Source organism: Orycteropus afer, unplaced genomic scaffold, assembly GCF_000298275.1.
Source record: "Orycteropus afer afer isolate SDZICR_OR568_19922 unplaced genomic scaffold, OryAfe1.0 scaffold00144, whole genome shotgun sequence".
Classification (NCBI taxonomy): domain Eukaryota; kingdom Metazoa; phylum Chordata; class Mammalia; order Tubulidentata; family Orycteropodidae; genus Orycteropus; species Orycteropus afer.
This window is the reverse complement of record NW_006921731.1, coordinates 1,806,616-1,819,793: the sequence shown is the minus strand read 5'-3', so window position 1 is coordinate 1,819,793 and position 13,178 is coordinate 1,806,616. Positions and strand designations below refer to the sequence as shown.

At 43.9% G+C, this 13,178-nt stretch overlaps 2 protein-coding genes across 2 annotated transcripts in view; one reads left to right on the top strand and one right to left on the bottom strand.

The window, feature by feature from the left end:
• The window catches only part of LOC103201194 (tubulin monoglycylase TTLL3), a 40,890-nt gene extending 35,401 nt beyond the window's left edge, over positions 1 to 5,489 (top strand). Inside the window, exons 10-12 of the mRNA XM_042781655.1 lie at positions 4,107 to 4,377; positions 5,093 to 5,169; positions 5,349 to 5,489. Of these exons, the coding sequence (XP_042637589.1) occupies positions 4,107 to 4,377; positions 5,093 to 5,169; positions 5,349 to 5,489 (489 nt within the window). The remainder of the gene's footprint in view (positions 1 to 4,106; positions 4,378 to 5,092; positions 5,170 to 5,348) is intronic.
• Positions 5,490 to 8,098: 2,609 nt separating this feature from the next.
• Positions 8,099 to 13,178, bottom strand: part of RPUSD3 (RNA pseudouridine synthase D3) — a 12,094-nt gene continuing 7,014 nt past the window's right edge. Inside the window, exons 8-9 of the mRNA XM_007945863.1 lie at positions 9,126 to 9,265; positions 8,099 to 8,308 (exon numbers count right to left, since the gene is read on the bottom strand). Of these exons, the coding sequence (XP_007944054.1) occupies positions 8,099 to 8,308; positions 9,126 to 9,265 (350 nt within the window). The remainder of the gene's footprint in view (positions 8,309 to 9,125; positions 9,266 to 13,178) is intronic.

Sequence of the window (13,178 nt, the reverse complement as noted above, 5' to 3'; positions counted from 1 at the left end):
TATATATATATATACTTTGCTGGTTTTTTGTGTTTCTCTAGAGAACCTAATCTAAAACAATATCCAAAAGACTTAAAAGCAGAGACTCAAAAAGAGATTTGTACACCTTTGTTCATTGCAGCGCTATTCACAATAGCCAAAAGGTGGAAGCAACCTAAACGTTCATCAACAGATGAATGGATAAACAAAATGTGGTACATATACAAGGGAATACTACTTAGAAATGAAGTCTTGATACATGCTGTAATATGGATGGAGCTTGAACACATTATGTTGAGTGAAATAAGCTAGTAACAAAAGGACAAATATTGTATGACTTCATTTATATTAAAAAGATAAGAAAAGGAAAACATATAGAGAGCAGAGTTTATTAGTGGTTACCAGGGGCTAGAGGGAGTGGGAAAAGGGAGGTTAACAGTGATGGAAAAATCGCACTGATTAAGGGTTGAGTTGCACAGCCTATTATTGTAATTTCTGTCAGTAAGTTGTACACCTGTAAAAAGTAAAATTGGCAAAAGTTGTGTGGTGGATATTGTCTTAAGCTGGGTTCTCTTGAGAAGCAAAAGCAGTGAAGCTCAGAGAGAGAGAGAAAAAAAAAAAGCTCTTGTGGTGTAATGGTTAAGGCATTTGGCTGTTAACCAAAACAAAACAAAAAAGTCATTGGTTCAAACTGACCAGCTGTTCCATGGAAGAAAGATGGGAATCTTCCATAAAAATTTATAGCCTTGGAAATCCAATGGGGTCATTATGAGTCAGAATCAACTTGATGGCAGTGAGTTTGGGGTGTTTTTTTATTTTATTTTTTTGTTAGAGAGAGGTATTTATCATAAGGAAATGACTCACACAGTTGTAGAAGCTGGCAAGTCCATCAAGCTGGAGGCTTCTCCTGACTCACATAGCTGCAGGGGCTGATGAACCCAAGATACAGCAGGCTGCTGGCTGTGGAGGCTGACAAACCCAAGATTGGCAGGTAAGATGGCAGGCTTCTGGCTCACAGGCTATGAAGGCAATAATCCCAAAATTGGCAGGCTGTTACTTCAAGTCCAAAGAACCAGAGGTCAGATCATGATGATGCAGGATCCAGATTGAGCAAAAACCCAGAGAGCTTTGCCAGAATGTCCATATATATTGCAAGTGGGCCACACTCCCAAGAAAACTCCCTTTGAAAGGGAGATATGCTCATAGCAGATTTGCTATGAGCAGATCTCATCATGGAGATGATCACATTATATTAGAACTTATCATGGTATTATGACCACATCATAATTACCAAACCCCTGAGAACTGTGGCCCAGCCAAGTTGACACACAACCTTAACCATGAATGACAAATAAAAAATGACAATGACAAAAAGAAAAGGAAAAAAGCAGCTGCCAAGGCTGCTTATGTACAACCAAATGCCTCATGGGATTTGGTTCCTTGGTTTGGAGGTTCAGGGTCATGGTTTCATGGGACATCCAGTAAATTGGCCTAATAATGTGTTTAATGCTTCTGTTCTACCTCCTAGTTCTTTGTATAGTGCCTGGGGTCTTAAAAGCTTGCAAGTGGCCACCCAAGGCACAGCAATGAGTCTCTATTCATCTGGAGCAACAGAGGATGAAGGAGAGTCAGGAATAGGCTGAGGATATGGAAATGTGTGGCTAATTGCGTCCATGAACAACTGCCTCCTTTGCCATGAGATCAGAAGAACTGGATGGTGCCCAGCTATGATTACTGAATATTTTGATCAAAGAGTCCATAGAAGAATTCTGGTCACAAGTGGGAAAATGCAGAGCAGAATTTCAACTTCTCATGGACTCTAGACTTTATGGCACCATGGAGGTTGAAAGAACCCCTGGAACTATTGCCCAGAGATAATCTTTAAACATTCAACCAAAAGTATCCCCTGAAGTCTTAAAACCAAGCAATAGTTTAGCTTAACTAGGGAAAAGGTCTGCCTTCAGCACTGTGCTCTATTAAGAACTACATATCTATATAGGATCAAATTGACACAGCAATTTGAAAGATTAAATAGGAACCTTAGGGGACAGGGAGTTACATTAATGAGGGAGAAACAACTCAGAAATTTCTAAGAGGGTAATAAAAGGGTTGCACAACTTGAAGAATGTAGTCAATGTCACTAAATTGTACATGTGGAAACTGTTGAATTGGTATATGTTTTGCTGTATATATTCTTAACAACAAAATAAATGAAATATAGGGGAAGAAATCAATCATAAAACCTATTTTAAAAGTGAGCCCTGTGACAACAATTTCTTGTGGCAGTTTAATTCTTTAAACTTTAAAGAATGTAGCTTTAGTTTAGGATTCAGCTTTCCTCAAAGTTTGGGTACAAGGGAGAGAATGCACTAATCACATGACCCAAGTGTCCTGGTCTTTGTCATAGACTGATCATATTTTAAATTGATATGTTGGCATTTTGGCTTCAAAAAATGCAATGGAGGAAATACAAGGACTGGAAAATAAGACAGAGCCAAGGGGAAAGGTAATTAATACTGCAGTGCCGTAGTTCCCATAATGCTGGTTCACAGGCTGGAATCGCCTGGGAGGCTTTCTTAAAGTGTGGATGTCTGGAGGCCCTGCCTCTGGACATTGAGTCATAATGTCTGGCTTGGGGATGCACTACATGTCTGCATTTGCTAGCTTTCTTTGGTTGCCCCAAAATGTGCCCATGACCGTGTATAGGGTTAGCAAACAACTTTTTTTTTTTTTATAAAAAAATGTCTTTTGTAACTTTTTTTTTTTTTTCCTAACCCAAAATCTAATCAAGATTCACGCCTCACATTGGTGGTTTTGTCTCTTTAATCTCTTTTAATCCACAACAGTCCTACCACCTTTTTTTCCCCTTTTGAAGAGACCAGGCTGGTGGTTTTGTAGAACTGCCCCACATTCTGGATTTATCTGATTGTTTCTTTGTGGTGTTGTCTTATTTGTTCTTCTGTCATCTCAATGTCCTGTAAACTCAGAGTTAGGTCAAAAAGCTTGATGAGGCTCAGGTTAAACACTTTTTGGCACAGATGCTTCAGAGGTGGTGATAGGTACCTCATACGGACGGACGGCATCATGAGGCACATATGATCAGAGGGCCTCATGATGGGTGATGCTAAGTCTGACTGTGGTTTTAAGGTGGTGGCTACCAAATGTCTCCATTGTAAGCTACACCCTTCCCTTTGCAATTCAGTTGTAAGGTGATGCTTTGGCTGTGTGCAAATTACACACTCCCTGTCATCCTTTTCACCTGTTTTGACACCAGTGTTGATTCTTGCCTATTTTATTACAGTTGCAAAATGGTAAATTTCTAATTATATAGTTCCTTCTACATTTACCAGCCAGGACTCCTCTTTTAAGACGAGCTTTTCCTTATCAACTGGGGCTATTTGGAAACTCTGATATCTGTATTTTTTTTTTTTTTTAACAACTTCTCCATGATTCTGATATTTAGATAGAGTTGTATCAGGATCCTTTGATGGCACAGAAATGCCTCAAACTAGCTCACAGTTAAAGGAGGATTGTTAGCAAGAACTAGGGGACTCTTCTGGTGCCCAGCTGTAGGAAGTACAGTGTGGGTTACTGGGAACTCAGAACTGTAAGGGAGCTCTTCTCCTGAGCCCTGAGCCCTTTTCTCTGCCTCCCTCTGCTATTTGCTACTTTTATCTTCTTCACAGACTACTTTTAAAGCCCTTAGTTTCTGCTCTTACATAACTTGGGTCTGTGGGAGGCTTTAGACAGGGTCCAAGGCTCTTAACTATGTGGGGTCTTAACTCACATTCTCTTTGCAGAGAATCTGATTGTCTCACCTCAGGAAACTGTTCATGAGCAGAGGCCTGCAGCGTGGGGCCATGTGATGATGGGGTGGCAATGGAGTGGATGGTTGCTAGTGGGGGCATGGCTAGGCCTCCCCCCTCTCTGGGTTACCAATCCCTGGTGCCATCATCTGACAGCTCCAAACCCTCTAGATACAAAGTCAGGCCTCCAGGACCAGACCTGTTAGAAGACCTATTTTTTAGATCAGAAATGTCTCCTGACCAGATGCCGCAGAACTTAATTCCATCCTTCTCTGCACTGGTCCTGTCTGAAAGGGCCTTCTCTCCTCATCTTCCCCACAGCCTGCCGTGGAAGTGCCCCAGTATGTGGGTATCCGGCTCCTGGTAGAGGGCTCCACCATCAAGAAGCCCACAGTGATGTGTCACCGGAGGATGGCCATCCGCCCAGCACTCCCTCACCTGCTGACCCAACGAGACTCTGGGGAAGGCAAGGACTCCGGGGACCTCATCCACAGGTCACCTTCTAGGAAGGTTGCTGGGGCCAGAAGCCTGGGGCACACTGAAAAGCCTGACTCCACTGCTTCCACCTCAGCCCCTGGAAAGGGGAAGAAAGGCAAGGCGAAAAGGGCCCCAGCCCTAGGCCGCCCCAATCTCTGGAAATGGGATCCCCCTGGCACCAGGAAGGGCTGCATTTTCACCATGACCTTTGCTAGTGGGGACAGGCAACCTCACCCCTTGAACAGATTGCCACTGAGTCTGAAGAACCCCCAGGCCCAGGGTAAGACCACTGCCCCCTGTACGCTTCAGTGTCCCAAGGCAATTTCCTACTGTAGTCCAAGACCTTGCCAACGACCTGCATCTGTCTCCTACCCCCACCCAAGAACCACCCAGCAAGCAGGAATCATGTCCTAAGTATTTTTAAAAATATGCAACCAAACGAGGCTCCTTCAATGTAGGCTCCTCTGAGGCAGTTAGACTTATTTCAAAGGTACCAGGATTCAACTCCAGGTTGCTCTCTCTCCAGAGCCCAAGCGTTTGATGCTGCAGTATTCTGCCTTTGCCTCCATGCAAAGTCGCCTCTGGAGGATTGTTGTTGTTGTTGTTGTTATGTGCCATCAAGTCAGCCCCGACTCATAGCGACCCCTCCTTGGGTTTCCGAGGCAGTATCACTACGGAAGTAGGATTGCCCAACCTTCCTTCCGAGGAGTGGCGGATAGGAACTAGTATTTGTACAACACTTTACAGTTTACACTGGGTCGCTACCTAATCAGCTCCTTTAGTCCTCACAACAACCTAGACAGGTAGGTGCTCTTATCCCCATTTTCCAGCCGAGGAATCAGGAAGTTTAAGGAAGTTGCCTGAGGTTGCACAGCTCAGAAGGGGCAGAGCTGAGATGCAGACCCAGGTCTGTTGGATTCCAAACCCTGTGTTCTTCCCAAGGCCTCTGGAGGAGGAACTGGGAGGGCTCCAGCTGCCCTCACCCCATCCCCATTCCACTGGGCCCTGAGCTTGCACTTTTCACAGAAGCTGGCCAGCCTTGGGCTCTTCCCAGGCCTGCCCTCACAGCCTCCCTTGCTCCCACAGCCCCTTACCGCTTCCCCAGCCTCTACACCAAGGCCCGTCTGCCTTCTTCCTGTGTATTCCGACCCCAGGGTCGGGCCCACAGACTGCAGCACAACAAACTGGTGGGCTCTCGGGCCCTGTCGACCACAGGCAAAGCCTTGATGACTCTACCTACAGCCAAGGTTTTGATTGCCCTCTCACCTAAGCCTGCACTGAGGCCAGCACCCAGTGAGAGATTAAGCAAGGTGGGCCTCCAACTGTGACTTGCACACCAGCAGATAAGGCTGAGCACTGGGGTCAGGGCTGGAGGGCACAGTCAGAGGGCAGTTCCCAAGCTGGCTGAACCCCAAGAGAAGGGCTTGTACCCCTGGGAACCCCCTTTGTGGGCAGATTTCCTGATCATCTCTTCCCATTCTCCCTCCTTTCACACTGAGGCTGTTGTTCTCCAGAGTCTTCGTGGTCCCTGTCCTGGAAGCGCCTTGTGGCCTCTGTCCTTTGAAGTTGGAGCACTTTCTATTTCCCATAGGAAGGTCAAGGCCAAAGGCAAGTTCAAGGCCAGACTCTGCAACAAACCCAAGGCTGAGGCCTGCCTCAAGGAGGGGCTGAGCCTCCCAGAACCCCTACCCCTTACTGGTGCACACCACAGGCTGGGGGGCATGGGGGATGCGAGGCTAGAAAAGCCCCTGCTTCGGTTCCCACTGCCCCTGCCCTGGATTCAGGGTCAAATAAAAAGGAGCAAGTGAAGTAGTATGGGGTTGGCTCCATTTCAATTGGAGGGCAAAGAGGACAGGGTGGCGCGGGAGCCTGTACTAGTGTGCCATCATCCTAGAGAACTAGAAGCCATGAGCAACTCCTCTGTGGAGCAAAGTCCAGAATTCTCACCCAGTGACAGAGACATGAGGCTTCCTGTCTCTGTCTCCCCTGGTACCTCTGATCCTTAGGTGGGGATGAGGAGTAAGTCTCAATTTTACAGATGAGGAAACTGAGTCTGAGAGAAGAAACAAGGCTTGCCCTAAGGTAACATGGCAGTGAAAAGGAGGAAAGGACAGAATGAGATCTAATGGACACAGGAATACTTACAACATGACACAAAGAGGAGACCCTTTATCCAGGAGAAGTGGGCTTGTCTTTTCTTCAGCAGTGGACCAAAGTCCACTAAAAATGACAGCCAGCAGGCCCATTCATGTGAAAAATTTGGTATTTCTTACCTGTATTGGGTTGTGTGGTAGTTCCCCAAAAGATATATCCACCTGGAACCTGTGAATGTGACCTTGTTTGAAAAAAGCGTCTTTGCATATGTAATTAAAGATCTTGAGATGAGATCATCCTGGGTTATTTGGGTAGGCCCCAAATCCAATGAGAAGTGTCTTTCTACAAGTTAAGACAAGACAGACACAAAGAAGGACACTGAAGACAGAGGCAGAGATTGGGGTGATGCAGTCACAAACCACCAGAAACTGCAAGAGACAAGGAAGGATTTTCCCTTAGAAGCTTTGGAAGGAGTGGTCCTGCTAAAACCTTGATTTGAGACTTTGGGCCTCCAGAACTGTGAGAATCAATTTCTGTTGTTTTAAGCCACCAAGTTTATAAGTAGTTATGGCAGCCACAGGAAACTAATATACAAGTCAATCTGAAGATACATATACTCTGATCCAGAAATTCTTGCAAAACTGAACCAGGAAACATGTACAGACAGGTTCACAGCAGCATTGTTGGTAACAACCCAATGACCATTAATGGTAGAATGGATAAACTGGAATAGTCAAACACTGCAATATAAGCTACATGCAATACAATGCATTTCACAATATGAAGCAAAAACAAATCACAAAAGAATATATACAGCATGAATCCATTTATGGAAACTTCAAAAACAGGCAAAATGCAATATATTGTTTAGGGATACATATGTATATAGTAAACTTTAAAAAAAAAAAAAACAAGGAAATAATTATTCCAAGTTAGAGCTGTGGTTTTCAACCTAGACTGAACAGAAGCCCTTGGGGAGCTTTTAACAATGACCAATGCCAGGGTCTCTACCCCAAACTAATTAAACCAGAACCTCTGAGGTGTAGAATAGTGAGAGGTATGAGGATTTTCTCAAGCTTCCTGAAGGAGATTTAAACAACAACAACAAAAAAAACAGTGGCCATGGAGTTGATTCCATTCCCATGTGCATCAGAGTTTTCAATGGGTGATTATTTAGAATTAGATTGCCAGGCTTTCTTCCTAGGTGCCTATGGGTAGACTCAAACCTCTAACCCGTTGGTCAGCAGCAGAGCACGTCAGTTCCAATGTGGGGCCAAGGAAGGAGAGTGATGCTTCGATTCCTTGGCCCAAATAGTAGGTATATAGGTGTCATTTTATAATTATTCTTTAAAACACAGAAATGTGTTTTATGTACTCCTCTGTATGTTTGATATATTTCACTATTTTTTTTTCCATAAAAAGATCTAACCAGTCTCCTTTGAGTCAGGATGGGGTTAGAAACAGCCAAATAAAAAGACCACATATTCAACTTACCAGAAATCATGATCCATGATAAGCATTTACTTTCTTAGCAAATCCTCAAAACAATACCATGAGATAGGTACTTTTATTATCTCAAGTCTACAGAGCTGAAGTCACTTGCCCAGCAACACACAGCAAGTGGCTTACCAAGGCCTGTCTGCCCCTAGAAGCCAACATCATAAACCATGGCCTTATTCCATGCTAAACACCAATCTCATTTTCCTTGGACCCGGCTGCACCCCTCTGCCTTCCAGTGAACATCAGGAACAAAGGGATGACTGCTGTTGGTGGAGTCCCAGGCACTGTAGGGTCCTTGAGAAATAAGGGGGAAAGGGTGCCAGGAGCTCTATGGGGGCCTCCTGGGGCCCAGGACCTGGAATGAGAAGACAATGCAGGTGGAGATGCAAGGGCAGCTGTGCAGCCTGGGAGGGGGTCAGGCGGAGGCGTCTGAGGAGGGCTTCATCCAGGACCTAAAGGTGGGAGAGGCATGTCAGTATACAGCCACATATGTTCCAACAAGCTGAGTACTCTGCTCTAACTGAAATGGGGGAGGCAAGTTGTTCTTCCCTGCCTCCCTGGTATGGAGTTATATTCATTTCCTCTATACACACACACACACATGCACATGTGCCTGTGCCCGCCACCATACCTGCACACTCATACTGTGGAAGAGACTGAACAACAAAATCAAATCAGTTTCCTCCTGGGCATACAGCTAAACTACATTTCCCAGCCTCTTACAATCTGGTGAGGCCACATGATTTGAGTTATAGCCCATGGAATATGAATGGAAGTATATAAAGAAATCTACATGAACATGTACTATCTCACTTCACCTGCTGGCTGATATCAACAGCCTGGATCCCTGAGTGACTGCCTGGACCACAGTCCCCCATCTCTACTCCACTAATTAGATTTAACATGAAGTAGAAGTTACTGGGTTAAGTCTCTGGTACTTTGGTATTACTCTTGTTACAGCAGATAGAGTTACCTTAAAACACACACACACACACACACACACCCCCCTCTTTTACCTTTTGTACTAAATAGACTCAAAGAGTGGCAGACTTAGAGGGGCCTTTATAAATCAGCCAGTTCAATTTCCTTATTGAACTCATAGGCAGAATGAGGCCCAAGGGAGGGGGTGGCACTTATCTAGGGCCACACAGCAAGACAGGAGCTATAGACAGCCTTGAAGGCCAAGAGGGCTGCTGCCAGTCCCAGGCTATATAACTTCCTGTTGCCCCCACTCCCCCCAGAAGGCAGCAAACAGGTGGACTTAGGTACCTGTTTTTGGGGCTTGGTGCTCTCAGCTGGCAGTAGAAAGCGCTGGCCCAAGACAGTGCTCACACGGGCAGAGTACGTGTGGTCCCCGAGCACAGGACAGAGCTGCAGGATCATGTGCACCTGCAGTTGGCTGGGGAATACTAGCCATGAGGAGAGACAGGAGAGATGGTGGGCAGCTGTTTTCTGTCCCTCCCAGTACTGTCCTCCCCGCTTGCCTTTGGGAAACACCACCCCCTCCATTCTCAAATGATGTTTTCAGTGAGGAAGATGCTACCACCCCTGTCTCCAGAGAGGGGAACATGGCCAGGTCAGGACAGTCACAGCAGTCAATCCACCTGGCCCAGGAGACTGGTTCATCCTGAAATTGCTGTTGAAGTTATTGGGAATAAGGAACTCTCCTTCCTGCTGGAGTGGCTAAACTGGTAGAATTTAAGTCTGGAACCGCTGGAGGCCATCTTTGCCTTCACAAGGGGTGAGCCTAGGGGACAATGAAGCCAACATGCAGGAAGCAAGAATCAAGAGATGCAGAAAGATCTTCCTAATAACATCTGAGCCTCTGGATCCAGGCACGCCTGAACTTTTAGTTTATGTGAGGCACTCAATTCTCTTTTTTGGCTTACACCAATTTGAATTTCTTTTGGGGAAATTTTCCACCAAGAGCACCTTGACAAAGATCGAAATGGGGGGGCCATGTGGTAGGCATGGTACTTACATATATATATATGTTCATATATGTTAATTTATTTAATCTTCATGACCATCATTCCCACCTTACAGACAGAAAAACTAAAGCTCATAAAGAAGTGACTTCCTACCAGCATAAGCTGGGATTCAAACCCAAGACATGTACTCTGCTTCCATTTCTGGCAATATGGCAGACTACATAATCTAAACATGCTCTTTGCTACAAACCACCTAGAAACACTGGAGAAAAAATAACATCCTTTTAAATACATTTCTTTGCATAAAACACAAAAAGGAAAATCCAGAGCATGAAAGACAGTCAATGTTTCCTCTGTCCTAGGAGTGTTGCCAATGTTGGTACCCAGGGGGCTTGGGTTGTAATATCTACCTGGGACCAGAGGTGAGACCTTCATGCAAATGAAACCTTAGATGGACCATATCTTCAGTGAAAGGGTGGAACAGGAGAAAAAGCCACCAATGAAGGCAGATGATCATCTTAGATCTGGATGAGGGTAATAAAAAAGTTTTCCCCTGAGAATTCCCAACCATGAGCCTTCTCTCACATAACCTTGGGACTAAAGTTTACACTATGTGAGTGATCTGTGAACTACCAACTAATATTTAGAGAGGCCCTGGGTAGTGATACCCCTGGGACTTCCAGAATAAGCCAAGGCAGAACTTCTTGAGAAGCCCCCAACTCCAATCCAGGTAACAAAAGATTCCCATAAGTAATGACCCAGCTGAACATGAATTCACAGTCCTGAGTCACAGAACAATGAAAAAACAACCTATGACATTGTTTGAAGAAATACAGTAAGATTAGACCTTCTAGAATTTCAGACAATGAAATGATCAGGAATAGAATATAAAATAAGTATGTAAACAAAAATAAATAAAATAAAAATAAGTATGTATACCCACGTTCATCCAGCATCATTCAAAATAGCAAAAAGATGGATAGCAACCTAAGTGCCCATTAATGGATGGATGGGTAAACAAACTATGATACATATACACAATGGAATACTATGCAGTGTTAAAGAATAACAACAAATCTATAAAAAACCTCATAACATGGATAAATCCAAAGGACATTATGCTGAGTGAAGTCAGTCAATCACAAAAGGATAAAAATTGTATGAGACCACTGTTCTGCCACTCTGACAAGAAATATACCAGAAATAGGATGGCCTTAACAAACAGGAGTTTATTCTTACAATTTGGAGGCTTTAAGTCCAAGTTCCAAGTGCCAGGCTCTAGGGGCTGGGTGAAAGCCCCTCAACCTTGGGGTCCACTGGAGCTAGAGGCATTTCTTCACTCAGACAGCTGCTGGCTGCTGAGGCTGAGAAGCCCTAAGCTTGACAAGTAAAAAGGCACAGTCCTGATGTTACCAAACCAAAGGGCAGGCCATTAACTTAAGTCCATTGTCAGTCCCCAGGTCAGCAGAACATAGCAGCCTGCTGAAGGACGACATGGGTACATGCAGGGTCCAAGCATGCCATAGGCTAGAGGCCATTCCCAAGGCTTCTCCTTAGATACAGGAAGCAGACCACATCCCAAAGGCAGCTACTCAACTGCTTGTGGTAGATCCTACCATGGAGTTGATTGCCAGTCTCATCATAAGGAATAACTACCACCCACAACCACTACTGTAAAAAGTCAAAAAAGGGAGGGTAAATCACTAACTGGAGGGTAGACACATGTTAACTTGAGTGAAGAAAAAGGCAACATACAGTAACGGGAGGTCAGCACAAGATGATCAAGACAAAGACACTAGGAGGAGCACAAGGCAACAGAGGTAAATGCTGTTATATACACAATCCTGCAAGAACAGTAATAACAATAATCTAAGAGTAGATACAGAGATAAACATTCAAGCTGAATGATGTGGGCAAGTGAACGGGACTACACCATGAATACACAGGTTTGACAGATATTTCCACATATGTATTTACATATGTTGCAAATATATCCATGAATATAATAGGGCATACAGGGGGTAAGGTTATGACCATAACCAAATGAGGGAAATGAGTCACTGGGCCTGAAGACTCAGGACCATAGGCTTGGGGTACACTAAGGAGGTCAAGTGGCATAATGTAGTCCACAAAGACAAAGTTCTGCATCCTACTTTGGTGAATAGTGACTGAGGACTTAAAAGTTTGTGAGCAGGCACCTAAGGTGCCAACTATTAACTTGGGTCAAAGGGAAAGGCAATACATAATAAGTTTCTCCTCATCCAGAGCAAAAGAAAGCAAAGAAAATCAAACACACAGAAAACAATTAGTCTTTTAAAGGACTAATGGTCCACATGAACCTCAGCCTCCATAACTCTTTGAGATCAGAACTCTAGCAGTGCTGGCTACTACTGCTGACCACTCTGAAAGGGTTCAATAGGAGGTCCTAGATAGAGTGGGAGGAAAATGTGGAACAAAATTTAAAATCATAAAAAACAAACAAACAAAAAAACCAGGCTTACAGTCTGATAGAGACTGTGAAACCCCCAAGATTATGGCCCTTAGAAACCCTTCAAGCTTGCAACTGAACTCATCACCAGGGCTCAACTTTCAGCCAAATGATAGGCCTGTAGGGTGAACAGTAAGACCAGGGAAATACGCACTTTCTAGAACAATCAACCATATGAAATCAAAAGCCAGCATTTTCCAAGGAACAAAATCCAGAAGGCAGGAAGGGATAGGAAAGAAAGTAAATAGAAATAATAAACATAGGAAAGAAGTAGGAAGAGTGCTGTTACATTGTAGGGATTGCAATGAATATTAGAAAACAAAATGTGTATGAATTGTTGAATGGAAAACCAATTTGCTCTATAAACTTTCAACCAAATTACAAAATAAACTAGAAAGGAGAAAGAATATACACATTGAGGAGCAGGGAAAATTACTGTGTTGCCTTTCTAGTTGAGAAAGAAATTCAAATAAAGCACCTCTAAAAATATGCATAAAATTATTAAATATACAAAAGAGCAAGTAATATGAGAAAATAAGATGCTATGTTAAAAGACCATTTGCAGTTGGAATAGAACTAGAAATGAAAAGTACAGTCAATAGACAGGCTAAACTGGTAGATTAGACCCACATGAAGAGAAAATTACTCAAATGGAAGATAAATCTAAAGAAATTACCCAGAATGCAGCAGAGATAAATGGGAAGTATGAAAGGTTAAGAGATGCAGTGAGCAAAAAATGAGGTCAGATGTTTTCTTTAGGAATTCAAAAGGACAAGAATAGAGAATGCAGAGGGGACAACAGTTAAAGAATTTTCTGTTGTTGTTGTTGTTGTTAAGTGCCGTCGAGTCATTTCCGACTCATAGCGACCCCATGCACAGCAGAACGAAACACTGCCCGATCCC